The 23868-nt window shown below is 46.4% G+C and overlaps 1 protein-coding gene across 1 annotated transcript in view; it reads right to left on the reverse strand.

The window, feature by feature from the left end:
* Positions 1-2066: 2066 nt before the first annotated feature.
* Positions 2067-23868, reverse strand: part of LOC8035299 (protein pellino) — a 61918-nt gene continuing 40116 nt past the window's right edge. The window contains exons 3-10 of the mRNA XM_029974238.4: positions 22408-22537; positions 20132-20233; positions 17370-17570; positions 15656-15841; positions 14897-14995; positions 13092-13310; positions 10028-10143; positions 2067-7138 (exon numbers count right to left, since the gene is read on the reverse strand). Coding sequence (XP_029830098.1) covers positions 7012-7138; positions 10028-10143; positions 13092-13310; positions 14897-14995; positions 15656-15841; positions 17370-17570; positions 20132-20233; positions 22408-22537 — 1180 coding nt within the window. The 3' untranslated portion in view covers positions 2067-7011. The remainder of the gene's footprint in view (positions 7139-10027; positions 10144-13091; positions 13311-14896; positions 14996-15655; positions 15842-17369; positions 17571-20131; positions 20234-22407; positions 22538-23868) is intronic.

Consider the following 23868-nt stretch of genomic DNA (forward strand, 5'->3'; position numbering starts at 1 on the left):
GAAACAAAAATAAAAACGTTTTCCTTTTATACCTTTGCTATGGCGAGGAAATAGGCCAGGGCAGCAGGGCGCCCGTTCGCCTGCGGAGGGAGTTTCTAAGGCTCGCCTCCAACACTCCCCTTGTGTCGGGTGTTCATTTCCGCTTTTCCCGTCAGTGCACTGGCGGTGCCGTGCAGTCGGGGGTCGGAGAGTCCAGGCCAGGGGAGAGCGGGCGCCACCGTGGTGGGCGCCGGCGGTCATTCGTGCTACCCAAGGCAATAGGGAGTTTTAGTAGACCGCGTTTCCCCCTCCGCTACGAAGAAACCGCCACTGCGCGTTTTAGTAGTCCGTGTTTCCCCCTCCGCGACCCGGAACTCTACAGTTAAGGCCATCGGCACACAGGCGCAGTGGCGGTTTCTTCGTAGGGGAGTGTTAACGGAGGGGGAAACACGGTCTACTAAAACTCGCTAATGCTGCGTACGCCGCGAGCGATGGGCCTCCGGACTGGAGCCGTGTAGTCGCGTCTTACGAGTCTTGTGTGCGAAGAGAGGCTAGTGAAACGAACGAGCGGTGTGTCCGACAGCGTGCGGATGCAGAGGCATTTGTGAAGCTGGAAGGCTTTCTTTTATATGCTTTTACTCCATAACATAGAAGAATAAACTACGGTTTACTGTCAACTCTTACCAGACGCTTGTAGAACCCGCCCTTTCTCCGACACAAGTGCCCTTTATCTGGCTTGTAGCCTTGTACACATCTTATGCTTTCACCCGCATGCCCTTCTGCTTCGGAATCTATGTTGCTCTTGGGCTTGGCCACGAACAAATTGCAGTTGGAAGACACGACGCACGACCGCTCTCGGGTTGAGGCTGCGACACCTGCTTCTCCGTGTCACCTCTTTCAACAGAAGAACGGAAGTGCACTGGATTACCTGGCACGAAATGTATCTGCAATGGCAGGGCGCCTAGCCAAAATCACTGGAGTTCAATCATCTTCAAGCTTTCCGCCTCTAAAGAAAATAAAAAATAAAAAGTAACTTAGAAGTAACTTTGTTTATTTATTTTGAATGCCCCAAAACAGCCAAAGCCTATACATTGGTGCACTTGTTAGTAACATTTCAGAGAGCATATAAACGCAAACAAGAAAAGTATGGTCGCCTCACACACCTCTAAAGGAAAAACACTGGAATTGAATAACTTTAAAACGAGTACAAGTTACTTAAAAAAAGCATTTAAGTTAGAGTACTAAATACTGACATTCGAAAATATTTGCAAGATACCAAGTTACTCACAAAAGTATTTAAGATACAGTAACTTGAGTAGAGTATTTAAGTTACGTACAAGTCTGCATGCAGCATACCCCCTTTTGTCAATGGTCCGAGATTGGAATGAAAACTGAAGTGGCCTCTACTCACGATCACTGACTGACCCTGTACCGAACCTATTTGTACATAACCATTTTATTTATTTATTATTATTATTTTTGCTTAGACATTGTGACCCCTCTAAATTCAGTTTTATCGGATAAATCCAAATTGGTATAAATTTGACCGGCGGGTATTTTTCATATTTATCCGGAAATACGGAACCCTAGTTATATCCAAGTACCACCGTTATTTGAAGCAACACTCATATTGAAGATTTGTCGTGTGACAGTATTACCAATGGCAAGGGCACTAATGCCAAGTGCAGCTGGAGACATCATTCGATCAGGTGAGTTCGTATGAATTTAGGGTACATTTGTGCCCGGATATTACTTATGCTTATTTTTAATTGGGGGAAAAAAAAGAAAGAAAGAAAAGCAATTGAGACACAGTAAAATTAAACTTCGAATTTCAGAAAATTAAACATTTTCTAATAAAAGATTTCCGATAAGCCTTGAATCTTTAGCGAAATATAAAGTCCCAAAAACATCCTCCGAATTTCACGAAAAATAAACTTCGAAAACTCGGGACATGAAAACGGGGGTCAGTAGCTGCTTGATGCTTGGGGGCTGTGTCCCAGAGAGTCGCGGGCAACCAACGGCAAATGTGCGATGGGCCACGGGCGTTGCGCTACATCTGCAGTTGCGAAATGAGAGAGAGTCAGACGTGTCATCGAAAACTTGATTTTTATTCTATGTTACATAGAATACCAGTCGAGAGAAAGTATCTACAGTTTCAGATTTACTTACAGTGGATAAATAGCGTCAAGCCAGGACGTAGTGTCGTCGGCCGCAGCCAAACGGTATCGAACACAAACTAAAAAAAAGGTACAGGTAGGGACTCCCGCACACTGTCCAGTGGATCAGTCCTTTCTTTCCTCAAATGGCAAAACAAAGAAAAAAAGGGAACAAATTAGTGCATGCACGAAAAAGAAGGGTGTTTGGTGCAGTGTGAAAACCCCAACGACTACACCCCAGTCAATTGTCCAACGTCTTCATTCAAGGAACACAACTCGGCACTATTTTTTGTGATACTTGCAGCACCTTACCTAAATTGAGTGTCCCGCAGCACTATGCATTGTCCAGATCAATTGTGTCAGGCCGTCTTTACAGGCCGGTATTTCGAAGTACACTTAAACGCCGCCACTTTCATGAAAGATAAAGCACGCGGTATGTACGCACCATGTTATCTACATTTCTAGGAAAATGTCGGACGACATTTAGATGCTTCTACCAACAAACCTTCTTTGAAAGCATACATGTAAAGCTTAGTACCCAGAGGACCCATTTGCTTTCGATAAACCCGTAAGAAAATCAAAGCACCACACTAAATACTCAACTACAATATAAACCCGGACCTACGATCATTAAATTTCTGTTGCCTGAGCATAGCCTTTTTCTTCACCATGTAAATTTACGCACCAAAATGTTTTTTCTTTTTCTTCTAAGATAACAAGAAATCTGCAGTTTTAAAAATGCACTCATTCCACATTCTGCCACGACGGCCAAAAAGAAAAAAAAAAGCAATATTTTAATAACATTGTAACACTTGCACGTTACAGAAAGTGAACCGAATGGGATATGATGTGGATATATAATGAACAACTACAAATAATTTTCCGTGGTAATAAAAGGGAGGGAATGGTAATAAAAGAAGCACCCATGAAACCAAAATAAATTTTCATTTTACCAAGTGTGTAACATGAAACTCGGAAACTTTGCCCTGGTGTAGCCTCTGATCGTGAAGGTAACTGAATTTGTGCACTGATAAAACGAAACCATTGCAAAAAGAGTTGAAAAGTTTCACCTGCTAGTTTCAGCACCGTAATTTTCCGAGAAAAAATATACAGAAGCAAATCAGGCGTGCATCTGTAGTCTTAGAAATAAACTTCTCAGCGTTCCCAGAATTGGCTATGGCAGTGCCTATTAAACAAATAGAGGTGACCAGACAACAAATTTTAAGAAGAGAAGTTGAAATTTTAAGGAGAGAAGTTGAGGTGCCACATGCAGAAGAGGAATCTGGTTATCCCCGCTTCCTCACAGTTGTGCCGAAGGCGACGCAAGTCGTGGTATGCTCCGCTTTCACAAATTCCGAGCATCATGGTGGAAGTTTCACTCGTGGTTATCTACTGGTATATGAAAGTTCTGCATTATACGCCAATGTAACCTATCCACAACCGATAATCAGCCAATTTCAGAACAAATTTGTGAACAATTGCAACACAAAAAAATGGCTGGTTTATAGACTGAAGCCCTTATGCACCACCAGCTATGTACCCAGAAGGAGCGTCCATCTAGCACACACCAATCTTGGCCGTAACATAGTCAGTTTACAAGGGCTAAAGCATAGAGGCACATTCCTAACAAACTCAACGGCACATTCCTTGCGACATAGCCCGCATTCCGAAATGAGCTGCAAGATTTGGCTTTGTGAAGTCGATTGCGGTTGTGTCGCACCACTACTGCATTAGGTTAACTGCGTGCGTCGCACTGTCATCACGTTACATTAAAGACACCAAAACCAAATTTTAAAGAGTCAATAATGGAATGGTGCATTCTTTCTTTCCTATTCAAAGTGTTCCCTTTAGACTTGGCGACATGGGTCAGTGCCGTCGGTCAAACCTCTACAAACCGTGTGCGACACGTTCCGACAAACATCAACTGGAAGAAGGTGAATGTGTATGTGTGTTTGTATTTACAGCATGTGGAAAACGAAATGCCGGCATAAAAAAAACTGCGCCGTACACGCGGGCAAAAACACCTGCAAAAGTTCAAAACCATCTGGTCCCCCCCACGGGCGAACGTTTACTTCACAATCCAGCCCTTCCGTGGAAAAAAAAAGTAACATGCCGTTACGCCACAAAAGAGATCTTCAGATTTTTTTTCTTCTTTTTCTTGCTCACGTTTATAAAAAGGTTGTATAACAGTAGATGACGAGGTGGGCAAATGTACAACACTTGCATTTGCATTTGCTATATTTGAAAACGCGAAAAAGAGAACATACACTTCGCTGAACTGGGATAGACGCAGTTTCGCAACAATATTATGGAAGAAAACACATATCTTTTCTGATTACTGGAGGGAAAAGAGTAGCGATACAAAATATTAGCACACAACAAACCAAACATCAACTTGTAAAAAAAAAAGCTCGAGTCCAAGTTTGACACTTTAGTCTTTTGCACCGGCATATCGGATGCATTTTCCAACTGAAGTTATCCCTAATGTAAAACTAAGGACATCCACAAGCGTTTGTCATGCCAAAACCTGATGTTTTATTCCATCATTCAAGCCCCATCAGAGTTTGTGATCCGCCAAAACTGCTACCGCGACAGATCCTCTATGATGTCCCTCTTCAAAAAAAAATCCCGCAAGCATCACAGGGTTGTCCGCACGCTTCGAGAAATAATTCAGACTCGACCGTGACGCTTTGCATCCATCTACTCCACTTAAAAAAATATAGTCAATCTTTAAAATAGATGCACGCTCCGTACATCGCGGCGACGTCCATTGAAATCACGTTACAAAAGCGCGGCACCGGAGAAACTACCATTTGAAAACGCTCAATGAGACGTCTGGCCGCCTCTTCAGTGTTATTTACAAGCGTGGGAGTTTGAAAAAGAAAGAAGAAAACTCTCGGGAAAGCTGAACGGGAATGGGGTAGCGGAGAGCGACCTATTCATAGCGTCATTATTTGTCGCGTGTAGCGTGGCGCCATCTTCTGGACACTGCGGTAACCTCGTGTCACACTTAATGCCACCGACCTCCCGCGTGCTATGTAACCTGACTGCATGATATGAATTGGTCAGCCCGCAGAATCATGTGCACACCAAAAACACATACGTGTGGTTGCGCGACTGTTTCGTCTGAAGGTCATTGGGAACGGTGCTGGAGGTTTTGTAATGACGTGCGGTAAAATTTTGCTCTAGACATTCGGACAGTAATGATTGATTCGGGTAAGCCACGAATTTCGCAGACCCTCGAAACAGGCTCTATAGACGTCTGCAAGCAGCCGCGCTTCAAGAGCTAGTCTGGCCACCGTGGATGGAAAACGCTTTGTTCGGGCACCTGTCTGGAAACCGTGGGTACACCTCAGCAACGCTCGACTTTCGGACGACCTACCCACACCAGCAGAAAAATGGCGGCGCCCAGAGGCCGTACTGGCAAACGTCTATAGTAGACAGCGACAACATTACACACTCCCAAATTTGGAAATTAGACTGACGCTACCTATTCCACGACCAATACTCGAGACGTTTCAGGATAACTTAAGACGACGGAAGCATGACGGTCGAAAGAACACGAAGCTTTCCTGGTTCGCCGATGATAGCCTAGTGCTCAAATCAATTAAGTCATCAATATATAACCTAATTGTAGATCAATAGTAACAAGGAATGGAGTTGCGACCTGTTACCCTTCAATTTAGTTGAACAAAAGAAGTATGCCAAAGACTTGATCTCTTTACAATCTTACCTAATCCATGGTACAAAATAAAAACAAAAAATAAAACACCACAAATAAACAATTACACAATCACACAGCCACAATGCGCTAATAAAGTCAACTGGGAGATCGTCCGTGGCCGTAGTTTTAAGCTCACTCCGAGTGATAAAAAGGCGGACGATACGTCTATAACAAACTCTAGCGTGAACCAGGCACTCACACTTTCAAGCAAATTATCCAAACAGCGAAATAACCCGGGTCCCTTCAGTCAACCTTGGCAATGCTTGGCTCTTAGAATGGCACGTCATAGTAACTAAACACGGAAAAAAAAGACCCCACATCCTTCGCGCAACACTGTCCGCAAAGTTGTCGGCCCTGCAAACAACAGAGCTCTCCGCGGTCAAGGAAATGACACACCATGCTACAGCAGCAGCTCGATTTCGGGGCCAGACCAAGTACGTAGCAAGTACGGTTGTGGGATTTCTACTATCCGCCTCGATGCTTGTGCAGACACGATCTACGATCGCCGCCCAGTTGTGTTCCGACGAGAGCGAGAAACTGCGTTCCGGACGCGCTCTCCGCACGTCTAAGGTCGTTCACGGTACTGACAATACCGAGCAAGCCGTTATTTACAGTCATCCAAAGTGCAAACAATGTTCCCGACGCTCTCGGAAACCTACCACTGCCCCCGGTGCGGTGCTTGTTCAACTCCACCTAGAAGACAAGACGAGACCTTGTGGCATCTCACAACAAGCGCAACGCCAAGGCGAACGCGTTCGGTAATCCACTAGCGTCGATGTCATGCGTGGGCCTGGCCTTCTGGGTAATATTGGCTCGTTCAACATCAATCCCATTTCGGACGACCCTACCCGCGTTCCGGCGAAATCACGTCTCGGAGGCCGGGTACGACCGTCGTTTTTCGCTTGCCAATCTTGACGACACGGAAGCGGGTGGTGTACCGACGTTCCGCAACGACACGGAACCAACCCGTCGGCGAAAGAACCAGAGTCGGGACGTTTTACCACCTCCCCGTACGCACACGAGCGCACGCACTGTAAAAGGAAGAGGACGAGGAAACAAAAATGGAAGAAAGGGGTCGACGCGCGACTCGGCCGTCCGTTGTCGCGCGCCACCAACGTTGCGGCAGGGCGCAGGGGGCCACGCGTGGCGCCCTCAGTCGACATGGTCCTGGAAGATGAGGCGCACGTAGCCGGGGTAGCCCTCCAACGGGACGGCGCAGAACGGGCACGCCGACTGGAGGCCGTTGGTGCCGTGGGGGATCGGCACCGAAGCCCAGTACCTGGTGCGAGAAAGCACGCCTAGATGGCAGCACCAACCCTACAAGTATGCCCGCCGCAATTCCCTCTGCTACAGGCGTCACCAAAGGCCTTCTTCGAATTCCGTAAGCCCACAACCGTCGGTCAAGCCGAGCAGTAAAACTTTCTTTTTTTTTTTATTGATGCTGGCTGTCTCACAAAACTAAACAGATTGAACCATGTGTGCAAAGTACCCGAGTAGGGTTGATTATTCTCCGTTTCAAAGCTTCAAAACTGGTTTGCACAGATATAGCTTTATAAATGGGGAAGGCAATGAGTTTCACACCCTGCACAAATACCGCTTACAACGAATCCCTGATGCTAGCGACCTATGAAATGAATAAATTAATTTAGATAGGGATTTTACTAATAGCATATCGTTTAGTGGGCAAAATAAAAGAAGGTACAAAATCAAAAGCCTGATTTTCTGTACGAAATTTTGAAAACACAGCGAACTATTTCGTACCTTCTTCCTTTTGCAAGCTCTCTGCCTTTTCACTGTGGTACATCTGTGGTACCCAAAGAGCGTCACTTGGCCCAAACGCACATCACACAACACCGGACCTCACTTATTCCTTCAACCCTAAGCTGACAGTACAATGGAAGCCATGCGCTTGCCGGACCAATTCTGCCGCCTCCCTTTCCTCACCCGACTTCATTCTCTGCGTGTAGATATGTGCGAGGCAGCGTGATCACATGGCAAAAGTGTGGCTGGCCCATCGAGCACGTAGCTTCCACAGCACTGTCAGCTTAGGGGTGAACAGGGTGGGGAAAGCATCTTTTTTATGAGTTTTGAGCGACGGGCTAATCTTCTGAGGGGAGAATGGCGGTGTTCGGGTGCACAAACGATAGTCCATGCAAGAGGAGGGTCCCTCCTTTCCCTCTTCTTGAACTGTTTGGTACAATGCACGATTTTAGAGTTGAAAAGAAAAACAAAGGAAAAGTTGAAAAATTGTTTCATGACCCCTTTAAAATGCATGAGGTGCTTAAGCTCCAACTTAAAGAAGCATGTCCAGGTAAGCCTAATTTTCTTGCTCTTTAGTTTTCTGCATGAGCATAACATAGCTTGAAATATACCTCTAACATCAAAACAGTAAAATATTTTCATTCATAAAAAAAGAAGTAATGCAAAAGTAATGTGCGCCACTTTTTATCGGTAACGATAATGCGTGCCTTTTATTTTAGGGTAACCTAGGTCAATAATGCATTTCTTTTATTTGCAATAACGAGTCACGTATTTCGTCAATTTTTTTCGGTAATGCCTACAACCCTGCCTTTCATTCTCGTGGACCCCGTTGAGTGCGTTTCTTACCGGGCACCAGCGCACTGCAGGGAAGAGACACTCACGGAGCTCGCTTCCGCGGGTGTTGCTTCTCCTCAGTGCAATGGTGCTCAGTAAGAAGCACGCTCAAAGGCGCTAATAGTAGTCAACAATGGACAACTTTTGTTCCCGGACGAACAAACTCAATTTTGTTTTGAGGTGTCACATGCTGTTTAAGCAATCCATCATAGACAACATTTCTGAGGGATACATAAACTTATCTCATACATTTCACCAATACTTCATGCGTGGCATACAGCAGAACCTTGTTGATATGTTCCTGGTTGAAACGTTTTCCATGCTTTTACGTTCACGAACACCGGTCCCATTTAACTCCCATAGAGAAACATGTACTAGTTTCCCGTCTGTTGCGCTTGATTTATCGGTTCTTGCATCCAAAATCTGCCCCTCGGTGCTCCCGAACCCGCGCTCCTGGGCCGCGCGCGGTGGATTTTCAGTTTTCTGTTGGCAACGTATGCCTCTCGGCCTCTCTGCTGGATGCTTCGAATTCTCTAGTCGAATCCAAATCCGTTCGAATCGATAGCGGCTAGCAAGCAAGCGATGGCACGATCGGAGTTTGTTTAAGATAGCTCACTTAGCTCAAAGAATTCAAATTTTTAACGCGCTAGTCTCTAGCATGTGTTTTAGTTTTTCTTGGATCTTAACGGATATCGTTCCTGTCGGACGTTTTGATGGAACTGATGACAATGCGGCAGGCTCAGTGTGACGCCCGTTCCGACTTCGGGAGGGGAGCAAGAGCCGAGAAAAACTTGGTCACCGCTCGACGTGAATGAGCGTAGTTGTCAAAAATCGTGCTGAAAACGATTTCTAGCAAGATAAAGGTACCGTTTTATTTCTCTATTAGCCTCGCGCGACATTCGCGCTTCTATTTTCCCCACTGAGCAATATGAAAAGTTGCCCCTCGAGGTAGCAATCGTGGCCGCGCTCTTTAATCGGGTAGATCCGGTATAGGTTGACTGCTAGTTCTAAATAACTGTGCCGAAAAAGAATGCCCAGCTATATGGTAACCACCATGGTAGTTCTCCGAACCCCCAAAAGTCATTCTGGAGTAAATCCCAGTGTGAGGGCTGCTTCCCGTCACATCTGCAGCCCCACCAACAGCGTTATCGGTTGTTACGTTTTCCCGGGTGATGCGCTTCTTTTTCCACAGTCCCTAAAAAACGTATCGACAAGGTTCTACTCGTTGCTTATGGTTAGTAGACCTGTGTAGAGAAAATACTAGGTTAGGGAAGTACACCGGGCGACTGCGGCGCTACGTTTCAAGCCCTGGACACGGATGTCCCGGGGGTGGCAGCTGTCTACTTCCACTAGGCCTGGTCCTGCAGCCCGCTGCCCTCACCCAAGTGAGCGACCGCACCAGCAGAGTGCCAGGGCTTTACCATCTGAAAACTTCGTCGAACAGCTCGCAAGGTCAATTCGGCTCGCAAGCTGACTCTCCTCAATCGTCCCCATACTGCCGAAACTCGTGCGGCGATTTTTCGCGATGATTAGAAGAACACGTCTTAGAACACAGAGCAGCTTTTGGACTCACTTGACCGTCTCTTCGGAGGCCATGTGACCGCAGGGGTTGAAGGCGTAGTTTGGCGGTTCGCTGTCCACGTAGAAGGCCGGCTCGATGCCCATGCACAGCTTCACTACAGGCCCCACCTGAGCGGAAGGGCGCAGCAGAGCGCGTCGCCGTCATCCCGTGCCGTCCGACGAGGAAGTAACGGAATGGTAGGTGGCAGGAACGACACGACGGAAACATTCAATTGTGTCACTTCCATTAAGGTTGCTTTTGGGTGTCTAACTTTTTTCGAGCTTTAAAAAAAGGGTGAAGAATTTTTAGAAAGTCCCACGTGACTACTTGGTATCGAATTGCAACCTTAGTGCCCTCAGTCACGTGGGACTTCTTTCAGTCTCGTGCGCTTTATTTAAGGGAGGACACTACCTGAAAGGGTCAACTTTTGAACCTGTGGCTTAATATGAATGAAATTTACAGTATATACTGGCAGTTGTGAGGCAGAATGCAGTGCGAAGTTTCATCTGTGTACATGAATTGTGGAAGAAATTACGGTTGTTTTTATAGGGAACACACAGACATTTCTTTTCATCAAATACACAGCAGAATGCTTGGAGAGTGCAGTTGTGAAAGCAAAATTTCCAAAAAGTAATTTATTTTATGCTTACACACGGTGAAAAATCCTACTTTTTCTGACTTTTATGTTGTTGACAAAATCTTAAGATGTTTTATAAAAAACATCAACAAAGTAAAAAAATAATGCCACAGTTGCATTGCCCATTAAATTATAGTTAGGCAAAACAATAAGCGAGCATTTCCTTTTGTTCCGTGACCAAACGGTAGTTTCCCTAAAGTGAAATTTATGCCAAAAAGTGGAATGGAGAAAAATGCGTGCTCGAACCTCAACCTTTTCTTTAGCATTGGTGGATGGAAAATAATTTATAAAAAAAATAACTAAGTAATTTAAACAAATGAGGCTTTCTGAGAATACTCTCTAGATGTTAGTGATGTAAATATAGCATTTTTGAAAATCACTTTTTTTTTTTAGAAATATATATTTTTCATTTTTTTTTTTTTGGGAGGGGGGGGGGGGGGGGGTAGTGTCCCCCATTAAAGCTCGAAAAAAAATTAGACACGCGAGGTGTACCTCAATGGAAACAACACAATGGAATGTTTCTCAACACGCTCTCCAAATCTGGCATAAGAAAATTTGCACCCTTTAATTGAAAAAAAAAGGCTAATTAATCTGTTTTAATTAGCCATAATTCAACCCCTAGACTGCAAGTAGGCAAAGGGCAACACATACATGAAAAGTGTACAGCTGAATTCTATTTCACTCAAAAAGTGCTTAAATAGGAAATGCCACAAAGAGACCAAAATTGCACGGACAAAAAAAAAAAGCAATCGCCCTCTTTCCACAACAGTACCACTACAGCCAGTAACTAACTCCAAACACAACAGGTGGAAGAATCTAATCTTCACCAGCTTGTTTGCTCCCCGACTTTCTGTTCGTAAATTAGCCAGCTGGGCACATCGCAACAAATATCTCGACCCACTCAATGGGACTGCGAACAGTACAGCGCTGGTTCAACACGCTTAACGTGCGGCAACTTTTCTTTTTTTCAAGTTTTGGCATAAGTTAACTGCAATACCCTGCATGCATGGCACCCAGTGCTCTGGCCTTATTGTCTGGTAAGTTGTAGTAATATACTTTATTGAACTATTAAGGCCGATTCACATACCTTTGTCTGCTTACGACAGTGTGCCTCAAAACCTCTCAAAATCTTTTAGGTTGAGCAAACAAAACTGGCACCCTTTCTCGGGAAGCCGTGAAACACTCATCATTTCTGTACATTCCCTTTTTAGCCCACAATTCTTTATTTTTTGGCTCGAAGAACTTCCGGCATTGTTATAAACGACCATCTTTCGTAGACAGTACACACATCTGACCTTGCAAATACCGCGAAACCTTCGCTCTAGTGAAAAGCAGTTCCAGGACCACCCCACAGATGGTGCCAGCTTGCCAGTGTGTTCTCTAGAGAGCCTATATTGAAGAGAGGGTCTATCTCCAACCACCGGGTGCGTCTGCAATTCAATGGTGGACACCTCCCGCGGCGATCGGTTGGAAGTGCGCACACGCTGCGTTTTCACGTAGCGAGGGGGAAAAAGGACGGAAAGACGAAGACATTTGCCGACCGCCGACGTTTTGGTCACCTCCTCGCAGCTCATACTGCAAATGCAGCCCATAAACCACATGACCTCAACTGAGCAATTGGAAACTCTAGTTAACCCATTTGCTACCAAAGCTGACGAATTGCCGGGTGTGCCGTAAGGGCCCATATTGCCAAAGCCGGCGATTTGCCGGTCTGCATGAATTTCTGTTTTAAAGAGTAATTCATAGATGGAGCGCTATGTAGACTTGGGGTAGTGCAGTTAGATACATTGCCAACAGATGGAGAGGACCGTTCTGTCCGCTGTGTTTCTTTGAGCTTGTTCTTTTGTGTGCCGTCTTTCCCGCTCGATCACTGCCTGCTTAGAGAAGATGGCAGCGTGCAGTGTGCGGTGTGGCCTTTCTGACGGTGAAATCATATATATCTTCTTCAACAGCCATGATAACGAGACGTCTGGTGAGGATAGTGAGTTTTCGGAGCCTTCTGTCGACGACGGGAGCGATCCCGACAGCATTTCGGAGTCCGAATCATGACAAAAGCGCACTGGTTGTGCGACGCATAAGCGATCGAGGATGCAGCGCTTCGAGATATTTCATACGAGGAAGAATCTGTGAGGGCCTATTGATTTAAAGACTTGAACGAACCACTAAAGCATGTAAATAAACATGTTTTACTGTAAAAGCTTATTATACAAGCAAAACAGTCACGCCTAGTGTGGCCCTGTTTTAGGGGAAAAATGTGCAGTACAGACGGCCTGGCAGGGCGCGACGTGCACAGTAGCCAACCGGTTAAGAGTTCACAAGAGCTCAGTCTTAAGCAAAAGCAGGTCTGTGAACAGGCCTTGGGGACCTCGGCCGTCCGACAACCTGCGTTGCAACCGGCGTGATGGCGCATCGCGCAGCTCTTGAAATCTCAGTGCCCACCTTGAGGCACATGGGGCAGGTGCGCTCGTTGGTGGCCTGGTCCTGCAGCCCCCAGTGGTGCAGCCCCTGCACGTGGCCACAGTGCAGGTACACGTAGGGCTGCTTGTCTGCCTGGCTCAGCGTGGCGCGGGCCGCAATCACCAGCGTGTTCAGCCCCACGGGGCACTGGGGGCGCCCGGCGTTCAGCTCCTGCAGCCTCTCCTCCAAGTGGTGCTTCGTCTGCAAAGAGCGGACAGAGCGCCGCCGTCAGTACCGTGTCTGTAACGACGCGTAACTGTGCTCTTGCACAATCCTGAGATGTGAGTTAGAGACGACCGAGGATAAGCGAGTAAGAGATGCGAATGAGTGTGGATGTGTGGCACAACGAATGAGAGTGACTGCGTGAGTATGAGTAAATGAGTAAACAGATCTACCGCATTTAATTGAATATAAGTCGACCACTTTTTCTGAAAATGTCGTCAAAAATGAAGAGTCAACCTATAATCGTGATTAGGGAATTTCGACCCCCATTTATGATAAAATTTCACGACCCCTCCGAGCACACGAAGCTATCGAGTCACCGAGCCGGCGTCGCCATAGCGTTGCGTAGTGTTGCGCCGCTTCTTGTTTTGGAAAGTTTTTGGTGCACGTAAGCAACCGAAACATCAGCAGCCAAAGGCCCGCCATGACCACCACTCACACGCGTCGCTCAGACGTCGTATTTTGCACCCGTCCGCGGTCGTCGCCGCTCGCGCATGCCCCTTGCGACATAAGGGGGAGAAAGGAGAGGGAGGGAAACGCGCGGCGCCAAGCACCTTGCCCCCTTCCCTCCAGCCCTCCTGTTTTGCTGCGCAGACGCGCAGCAAAACAAAATACGGAGGTTACTTTTGCTTCTCGTGGCCAATGGCGGCTCGCGGCGTTGTTCACGTCTTTGTATTTTGTCTTTTGTTGCTTTGAGGCTTCCGACAACGACATGTCCTGAAGCTCTCACAATGATTAAGCTTTTCACATCGCACTGTGATTTAGCTGAGTGAGCTGTAAATAAAGGTTTGTTTCTCTTTTTTGCCTAAACTTTCCTCTGTCCTTCAAAAAAAGAAAAGTTGACCTATATTTGAATTACATTACTTTTGTATTCTCGGCAAGTTCAATATAAGGCCCGTTCACACTCTTGCGACCGAGTACGACTGAGAGAGACGATTTCTCTTAAAACTTCTTAAATGTTTTTAGAATGAGGGAACACACTGGCATTGTGGCGCCATCTATGCGGTGACCCCGTAACTGCATTTCACAAGAGCGAAGGTTTTGCGGGATTTCCGAGGTTAAATGTGCGTAATACCCATAGAAAGGCTCGTTTATAACATTGACAAAAGTTTTTCGAGCCAAGAAAGAAAGGATAATGCACGAGAAATAAAAAAAAAAATAGGCCGGACCGCCGAGTTTACACTGCTTCCCAATAGATGGCGCCAGTGTTTTTTCTGGTTTAAGAAGTTTTAAGGAACCCAGGTTTAAGAGGTCGCAAGAGTGTGAACGGGCCTATAAAGGCATCGACCTATATTCGTGGTCGACTTATATTCGAGCAAATACAATAAGTGGGCTACAGAGTGACTGAGCACGAGTCAGTGAGTGGGACTGCAAGTAAGTATGAGCAAGAGTGAGCAGTGAACAAGGGTAGGTGGGTGTGAATGAGACAGTGGGAGTGAGTGACTGCAAATGAGTGATTGAAAGTGGGTGAGCGTACAAGTGAGCGCAAAGTGAGTTGGTTAGAGTGAGTGACCGACAAAAGAGCGGGCGAAGGGAGTGAGAGCGAAAGCAAAGGGGCTACGCACCGGAGACTTCATGAGCCCCTCGGCCGAGCGGAAGAGCAGCGTGGCTCCGCACAGGTCAATGAGGGAGCCGTCCCTCAGCATGTTTGTCTCGTCTTCAATCTGCAACAAACGTGAGGCACTAAATCAAAATCTACATGCAAACTCGCACACGCGTTCGCCAAACATCGCGCAGAATAGCCACCACTCTTGCCATAACGCTTCCGAAGTCACGAAATTTTGTCCTTCGAATGGGCCGGTTTCTTTGGGCCAGGGGACGCTGCAGCGTCCACAGGCAAGGCACTCTGGCCTCCGCTAGAGTACGCGAGACGCAAAGCAGCATCCTAGCGTCCCATCGTGCACGATCCACGGACAATGCTTACAAGTGTCCGTCGGCATCTCGGTGTCTCTCAATGCGCGCTAACCAAGTGCTTAAAATGATTTTTTTTTAAAAATTGCCTAAGTCAACAAAAGAACAGCACAACTCACGCCTCTAGCATCCAATCAATATGCTATTTAGTGTCTTTCGACTTTTGTACTTGCTTTATTTTTCAAATTCGTGTCAATGTGGAAGAATGTGACAACGCAGAACCGAAAAGTCACCCTAAAGTATCCGATTTTGCTGGCCAGGGGGGCTGCTCAAAGTTAAGAGCTATAGGAGCATAGCAACGGTGCTTTCAACGACATTTCGTTGCAGGACAGTCTAACGACCAAAAACAGAGGCCGAGCAACTCAAATGCTCCCCCCCCCCCAGAAAAAAACCCGAGATGAAAAGGAGTGTACCTTGACGCCCTTCTTGGGTGCCGACCGAGACTCCCTGATGGCGTACACCCCTCCGCCGACAGAGACCTCCATCCAGATGCCGGGGGTGGCTCCCCCGCAGAAGGACCCCTGGGGGTGCATGATGAGCACCCCGTTGGTCGTGAGGCCATCGATCTCTCCCTCGTGCTGCCACTTGGTAGCCTTCTCCTGCGTTGCAGCGAGAACACCCGAGCCTCATCGTCTACGTTTGTTGCGCAAAACTTGAAACTAACTTCTAACGCGCCAGAACATTCACAATTCCAAAATTCGAAGAGTGCACAGATGAGTCATTGGTGCCTCCTTCCTTCCTTCCTTAAAGGTACACTGAACCTAGGAAAAGAAGATTCTGTTTTTCTACCTGGTTAGGACAGGCATGTTTCAAGATAAATGTTTCTCGAAAAAAAAAAAAAAAATTCCTTTTGCCCAATATTTATGTTATTATACAAAATCTTTGATTTGCGGGCGAGACCGAAACTGTACCCCTCCGGGATTATGATGATAGCATTTGTACCCCAACTAATGTGCACTCCGAGTTCGCTGGACCTCAGAGTTGCCTCAGAGAGCACACTAGTTGGGTACAAATGCAATCAGCATCATCCCGCAGGGGTACAGAATCGATTTCACCCGCAAATCGAAAAATTTGTATTGTAACATAAATATTGGGCGATTTGAATTGGAAAACCTTAATTGTTGGCTAGAGTTACAGGTGGTTATGCTGATTTTGCAAACAAATTTTTTTTATGCCTGCCCTAACCAGGTAGAAAAACAAAATATTTTTTCCTAGGTTCAGTGTCTTTTTAAACTGCAATAGTTTTTTATTTTCTTTATTTAATTACTTTAAAGGCCTAGAATGTGTTACAGAAGGAAGTGGAAAGTAGACAAAAAATACACGAAATTGACAAAATTACAACGAAGGAAAAACAAATGTAAGTTACAAGTAAAAAAAAAATTTTAAATGGTGAGTTTGAAAATTGATGCGTTGAACCAGTGGACCAGTTTTCAAACTTCAAGGAATAAATCGTTGCAGACTGACAAATTGCAATGATTGAGTGCAATGGGCAGTGCAAAAAAGTAGGACACCTGCTGGACCTGTTCATAAAATTGTCAAGGTGCTTCAGGGGTAAATGCGACAAAAAAAGTACAAAATGTAAGTTTTTCAAAAATACCCCATTGCACCCTCGAACACCATTCTCTTCGGCCCAACTTTGTCAGGCTCATATGCCAAATGAGGCACGCTGAAACATTTAAAACCTTCTTCCATACGCATCACAGAAGACTGGAAACAACCGTCGTGACATGCCATTACGCAAACATGCACTGTCTCATCTAGGAACCATATTTAATCGAAGCATACATTCTTGTCAGAGAGGATATGTTAATAACAAGGAGACCCAAAAAAAGCTGCAAGTTTTTATTTATTTTTCACTAGCCCCCTTCATATTATTAATCAGAAAAGCATGTTCTGGAATCTCACCCAACTCAAAACGAGTCTTGCAACAAAAAGTATTAACCTAAAAATATTTTTTACAGAAAAAACAAAATCCACGATTTGAGTGTTTTTTTAGGCATAGCTAATTTAGTGGCTCTAGCATGCTCCACTGCAAGTTGGGCCAACATAGCACTAACGTCGGGTTGACATTGCGCAAACATTGAGCCGGCAGGGGGCCGAGCGAAGTACTCGAGCAGATGGACTCACGCCCAGGAAGATGTTGCGCGTGGAGTCGAATCCCGCCGCAAAGATGTGGGAGCGGTGGGAGCGCCCCCTCTCGACCAGGATGCGGCAGGCGAAGCGCGAGATGGTGCTCTGGGTCACCCGGCAGGCCCCTCCCCCGGCCTTGTCGCCCGCCACCGTGTCCATGACCACGAAGTCAATGGGGCTCTCCGACGAACGGCCAATCTGCACGCCCACCAGGAACAAGGCTCGTCTGCTCGAGCCCTTTGCAATCGCGGCAAAACCCTTGGCAATCCTAAGGGCCCATTTTGAGCCTAACTCGGTTTCGCTCCAAGATGCCAGTTAGTGCTACGGTACTATTCCCCGGCACTCCACATAACTGCCAAGGTGCCAGACTCGAGCCAAAGATGTGCCATATGAGCCGAATAATCAGCGCAACGCCTGAATTCGGCACTTGTTTGGCAATTTAGACCCAAAGTTGCCACACAAAAACTGAACAACCAGAAGTGAAGCCTAATTCTGGTACTTGTTTGGCAAGTTAGGGCCAAGGTAGCCAGACTCTGGCCAAAAAAGGTCAAGTTTGGCCTTACCCTGGCATCTTTGGGCTTTTTAAGGCCCTAAATTTCCAGAAAAAAAAACAAATTCTGACCCTAAGAACTGCGCTACCTGGGTCCATACTACCATACTTACCGAACTATAGTCTTCGCCCGGTGTATCGTCCACAAAGGGAAAGTTTCGTTAGAAAAGATTTTCCTAAGAAAGTCCGCACATGGTGCTTAGTCAGCACATAAATCTCCTCATACACAGCATACCTCGACAAATGTTCGCTTTCCTAGTTCACAAAGAAGCTCGTATCATACAGAAATCATTAACATACTCTTTCATTCACAAAATTTGTCACGTCTAGTCACAACGAACAACCTTGAAAAATCGAAAATTCCTGCATAGTTTGCACTGCAAAACATTTCAACTTTCAAACATGTATATGGTTTGCAGACTCTAGTCCGGCAAATATAATACTGCAGAATACCTAGCAAATGCCCAGTCAAGAACTAGAGCTTATCTAGAAAAATTGGGAATGGGTGCTTGGTAGGTCCGAGAGCCAAAATGCAAAAGGGGCACAAGGAAGGGTGGGCTTCACCACTCTGTCCTGGTGCATGCGAGGTAAGCTTCACCGCTCTGCAGCAGTGTGTTCGGAGAAGTGGCCGACGCAGGGGAGGATCTCAATTAGCTATGTCACAGTGGTGTAGCCAGGAATCTTTTTCGGCAGGGGGCTCAAGTAGCTGGCATGTCCATGAATTGGGATGCGGAACAGGGGGGGGGTGTGTCAAAATGCATGTGTATATTAAGGGTCGGCTGGATTTCGGGAGGGGGCTTCAGCCCACTCCCAAACTGAGCTGACCTAGCAGTGGCTATGCCACTGATAGGTCAGCTCAGAAGTCTATGGTGGACGCTCTATATTTTGTTTGCTTAGATTTAAAAATTTTAAATCTAAGCGAATGAAATATAGAGCGTCCACCATTAAAATGTTTAAAAAGTAGCGGGCAGGTGCTTGTTGAAACATGGGTGCATGTTTGGTATTTTAGGGGCAATCGCTCAAAGGGGTATCTGCAGTAACCGTACATGCTCCACGTATAATGGTCCGCCATTTTATGCCCAAGAATTGCGGGAAGTGATCGCCGTTAGCTTAGATGCCATACACTCGGATGATGATAGTGACCAAGGTGGCGAGACTGAAGCCTGGAAAGGTTCTATTCTAGCAACAGTGACGGCCACCATTCCCAGCGAGAGAGCAACGGATATCTATCTTCCACGTGAGAGATTATTGTGGCTGCTCCAGCCAGAATCAAAAGGTCCGAGCCCATATTCACGAAACGATCTCATCCCCTCAACTCGCAGCCAGAACAAGCGGCCACGTGATCTGGAGCCTATTATATGCCGCCCATGTTGAACACAGCCATGTGCTGGGGTTGGCAGAGGCACAGGACACGCGCTGAGTTTCCGACATAGCTTTGTTCGGCTATTGTTGTCACTGCAGCAATTGAACACGGGCCACCACCCGAATGCTTCTTGAGCTATCGATTATCACGTTTCCAAATCAAGTACCTACGCAATGCTCGGGTCCAATCCATGAACCGCATTCAAATATTGTCACTGGGCGATAGTGCGACTGCCAGCTACGTCATCAAGTATTGCGACAGAGGGATTGAAGGAAAATGCTCACCTGTGTCCTTGAAATTACACCGCAACAAAAGAGTTTCTTGGCCAGTGACGTTGTGTGCGAGTATCCTCGAGTCCCACTACTGCCAGTAAGCTCGTGTAAAGTGAAAAATATTCCAATTGATACATCGTTGCACCCCCCCTTTAACGCTGGCTCATCCTGTATCTCCAAGACCGCGAAAGACGCCGCGGCAATTTGTTTCTATCTATGCTGCTTTGCAAACAACCGGCACAGCCGGCAACGATGACAGTTGTGTTGACTTCGTAGTGATTGAGTTCGCAGCAGTCGACGAAGGCAGTTATCCCACCCAAAACCTCTGAAATAGGCTCGTTCAATCTGCAAGCCACAACTTCATCACCTACGCAAAAAAGTGCGGTGGCAATGTGCTCTCTATTGGACTGGACTAAATTCTGCGACTCTTCAGACACTTGCGTCGGGAACAAAAACGGCGAAGTGCCAGCAGGATTCGTCCCAGCCAATGTGAAGGCGAGTGGCGGGGGACAATAAGTTGCGGCACTCTGGGAGCCACTTTGAGTGACTCCACACCATACTCGGCCAGGCTCACCTGAAACAGGTCGGTCTCCTCGTCCAAGACATATTCTACGATGACCGCCTGCGTCCGTGACAGTGTGTATGAGATGGAGTGCTGTTTCGTGTCCAGCACAGCCTGCAAAACAACACGATGGAAATGCCTCTGGTTAGTCGCGAGAATTTCTGTTCCCTCTTTGGTAGCCTCGAACAAAAGAAAAAAAAAAAACACTTATGGACGAGTCAAGGCCCGTCCACACACTTGCGTTTGCTTACGAACAAATTCTTGCGATCTCTTACGACGGGCGTGTACGCCGGCACGCTGCGCCGTATATGAGGTGACCCTAGAACTGCATTTCATTAGAGTGAAGGCTTCTGGTTTTTGCGAGATCAAATGTACATACAATTGATGAAAAATGTTTGTTTATAACATTGTCAAAAGATTTTCAAGCCAAGAAAGAACGATAACCTAAAAAAAAAACAAGGAAATATACAGAAATGCCAAGTGTTTTCCCGTGATAAGAAATTTTAAGGGGTTTGAAGGCATACGGTCGTAACCAGTTGCAAGTGTGTAAACCAACCTTTACATTTAAAAAAAAAGTAAGAACAGAGTTACCTTAACATACCTAGCTTCATTACAATTTCTTTGTTTTGATTGTCACTGTCCTTTCTATATGCGTCGGAAGTCGAATGGCTGCGACACGTTAGGAAGACTTCTGTCCTTGTTCGAAATAAACCGCAATGTCAGCGAAGTTACGCCTGTCAAAATGTGACTTCACTCGCTCGTGTTACGGCCAGAATATTAACTTGAGCATTGATTCAAATCGTCCTGCCGGGTAAACGAATAACACCGTGAGGTCAAAGACTGGTCAGACATTGGGCAGAATTGATTGTGAAGTTACGCAAAAGCCCGCTGCGCTTAGTTTTCTTCCAAGCCATTAGTTTCCCTGAGTTGGCGCGCACATTGTATATGGGCACCCATAGCCTCTCCGGTTGCAAGCAACCAGTATACAGTATAGCGGATAGGTTGTGGCCATTTGAACGATGTAACTGAAACGTGCTTGCACCCTCAAATTTCCAATTGGTGTCTAGTACGGACGATTTTAACACTTTCGATCCTCCCGACGAACAGACACGGTAACCCAGGAGCGGGGGAAAACATAAGCTACTCACTTCGAGTTTAAAAATTCAAGACGTACGGTCCGCAGCAATACGAGCTGAGACACCCGGGTGCTAGCCGAGGAAAGTAAAATATGGCACGGAGTGCCTCCAAAATGCTAGACCATAACTACCGTCCTAGAAAATCACGAGTGCTAACGTTCTCACGCAAAACTCCCCCCGTTTTCTCAGATCACTATATCTCGGTACCGCTATTATAAAGCAAGCATCGGTTGTGCGTGACGTAGGTGTAATGCTTGGTGAGGAACTCAACTTCGATAGTCATGTTTGTTCGATCCTGTTATCATCTTTTAGAGTATTGCCACTCAACTCAGTTCTACGTTTCGCGACCCATTTTGTATTTAAGTCTCGTTCAGAAGCGTCAATTTGAAAAACTAGATTTTGCACCAGTTATTCCAAACAATCTCCAGTCAGTGTCGCCGCTGCGGCGACGTAAGAACGAGAATGTTTCACGCCAGACAAAACTCGTCTCAGCCCCACTCTTATCAGAACATACTTAAAACTTTTTGGGTTTGACCGAGTTAGACGAGAAAGTGGCGATCTAATGCTTTTGCTCAAGTGCCCACGTGCGTATTACGACCTCCAAATTTTCGTATCTCGCATACATAATAACGTTCCTCCGAAACATATTCACTGCAATCACAAGTTCGCCATCAATCGCGCGCATTGCTTCTCCCCGCTAGTTCGCGTTCAGAACTTCTTCGATCGTCTCGACACGTCGTTTGTTGACATCTTTGACGATGACCTCTCGTCGCTCGAGAGGAGTGCTGCACTCTCATTATGGAGCGTTTGTGCAGCATTGCGTTCCGAGCATTTTTTCGTGCTCCACCATAATAGGCACATGGGTGCTGGTAGGTGCGATAAATAAATAAATAAATAAGAAACGCAGCAGTTTATTTCAACCTCGCTTTGAACAGCTCGACGCATTTGTGGCTTCGATGGTCCCCGACAAAACGAGAGCCACGGGGCGTGCTTCTCGAACACCCAGCCTCCGGCACAAATGCCGTGCCCCACGCCGGGGTTTGGCTACGCACATGCACATGTGCACTCCAGGCGCACGAGACAAGCCCCGCCGTTCTCACGTCGCGAGTGACTATGACGCGGCATTTTTACTCCGTACTTCCAGGACGTTACCTTTGAAGACTGCGGCGTCTTGACGACGTAGTGCTTGGACTTCTTGACGCCGTTGGGAAAGGGCCGCCGTTGCAGGACGAACCTGCTCCGTCTTCTTCCCTTTTCGCCTTGCGGTAGGAAGCCGTTGTACCTAAAAGGGCACAAGGGCGCCTCGTTCTCACTCGTTCTCACTCGTTCCCACGGTCGTGTCGGTGCTCGACTTCCGCCACACGTCGTTCAACCAATCGTGTCTATTCACGGCGTACCTCACTTCGACGCAGGTACTGTTCTACTTTTGTTGAGGCAACGAATTGACCCGACGTGCAGCCCGTCGCCACAGTTCTTTTATGGGCTCGGGAGTTTTCCATGGCGGTGCACCTTTAACGAGGTGCTATTCATATTGGAACTCACTACGGTGGAACCGACCTAAGGCAAAGACCGATACCGGACGTACCGTAATATCCCGGGAGATGGCCTACCTAAACGTGAGAGCAAATCGGGTGACAATGAGCAGTGGGGTAACATTCAATGTGCAATTAAGAAAAGCTTAAAAAAAAAAAAAGACATTTTTCTACCTTGAGAACTGCCAAACTTGTTTTCACTTTCAGGGACAAAGGAGCATAGACAATTGTCCTTCCTAATTACCTAGCTTTGCTTGCTTATCTCCCACCGTAGCAAACTAACCCCATTTTGGCCAGGGTCACCATTGGCCAGGGCACTGCAATTCCTAAAAAAAACAAAAAAACTACCTTTTTGCGTTCCTAAAAAAAAAAAAAAAAGAAAAAAAAAAGCCAATTATGTTAAAGGTAGGAGTCGGGTTATCTTTCGCGGGTGGGAAATCTTTCGGAATGTTACGGTAGGTACGGCGAGAAATGAAAAGTAAAACAAAGAATTGGCACAGAACTATAACAAAGAAAGAATAGTCAGGGGAAACAACACAGCTATGAAGTAGTGAGACCATTTTGAATCAGGTCCATCCAACAGACCAATCTCACTAAGCAGCGCTCCACGCCTGCGTGATGGCGCTATAACTGTAGTTTGTAGGAGACAGACGCCAGTTCACGAGACAGCGCGTCCTGCTTTGTGCTCTGCTCGCACAGACCCTCCTGTCATCACTCACGCAGGAAGACTTCAGTCCCCATAATCCATGGAGGTGGCGTAATGAGACTGTCTGTGAGATTGGTCTATTGGCAAATAAAACAATTTGTTGCTTCCCACCAACTCGGCTGTTTCAGAATTCGACACGGTGAGCATCGGGCAGAACTGGCCTAAGAGCGAGGACTTTTCCCGGAACATTTGACTTCAAGTTTTAGTGTATGCATGCGTGAAAAATAAGTGGGCTAGATGCTGACTGCCAATGTAATCAAAGCCATAGAGAGCCAACACAAGCCCAAGAAGTTCCCAGATGAGCACCCAGCAACATCTGGCAACTCGCCTTCGAAGTTCCATCTGTGACAAGCAAGGAGCAACCTCACTTAATAT

Source organism: Ixodes scapularis, unplaced genomic scaffold (genome assembly GCF_016920785.2).
Source record: "Ixodes scapularis isolate PalLabHiFi unplaced genomic scaffold, ASM1692078v2 PGA_scaffold10__122_contigs__length_95168666, whole genome shotgun sequence".
NCBI lineage: Eukaryota > Metazoa > Arthropoda > Arachnida > Ixodida > Ixodidae > Ixodes > Ixodes scapularis.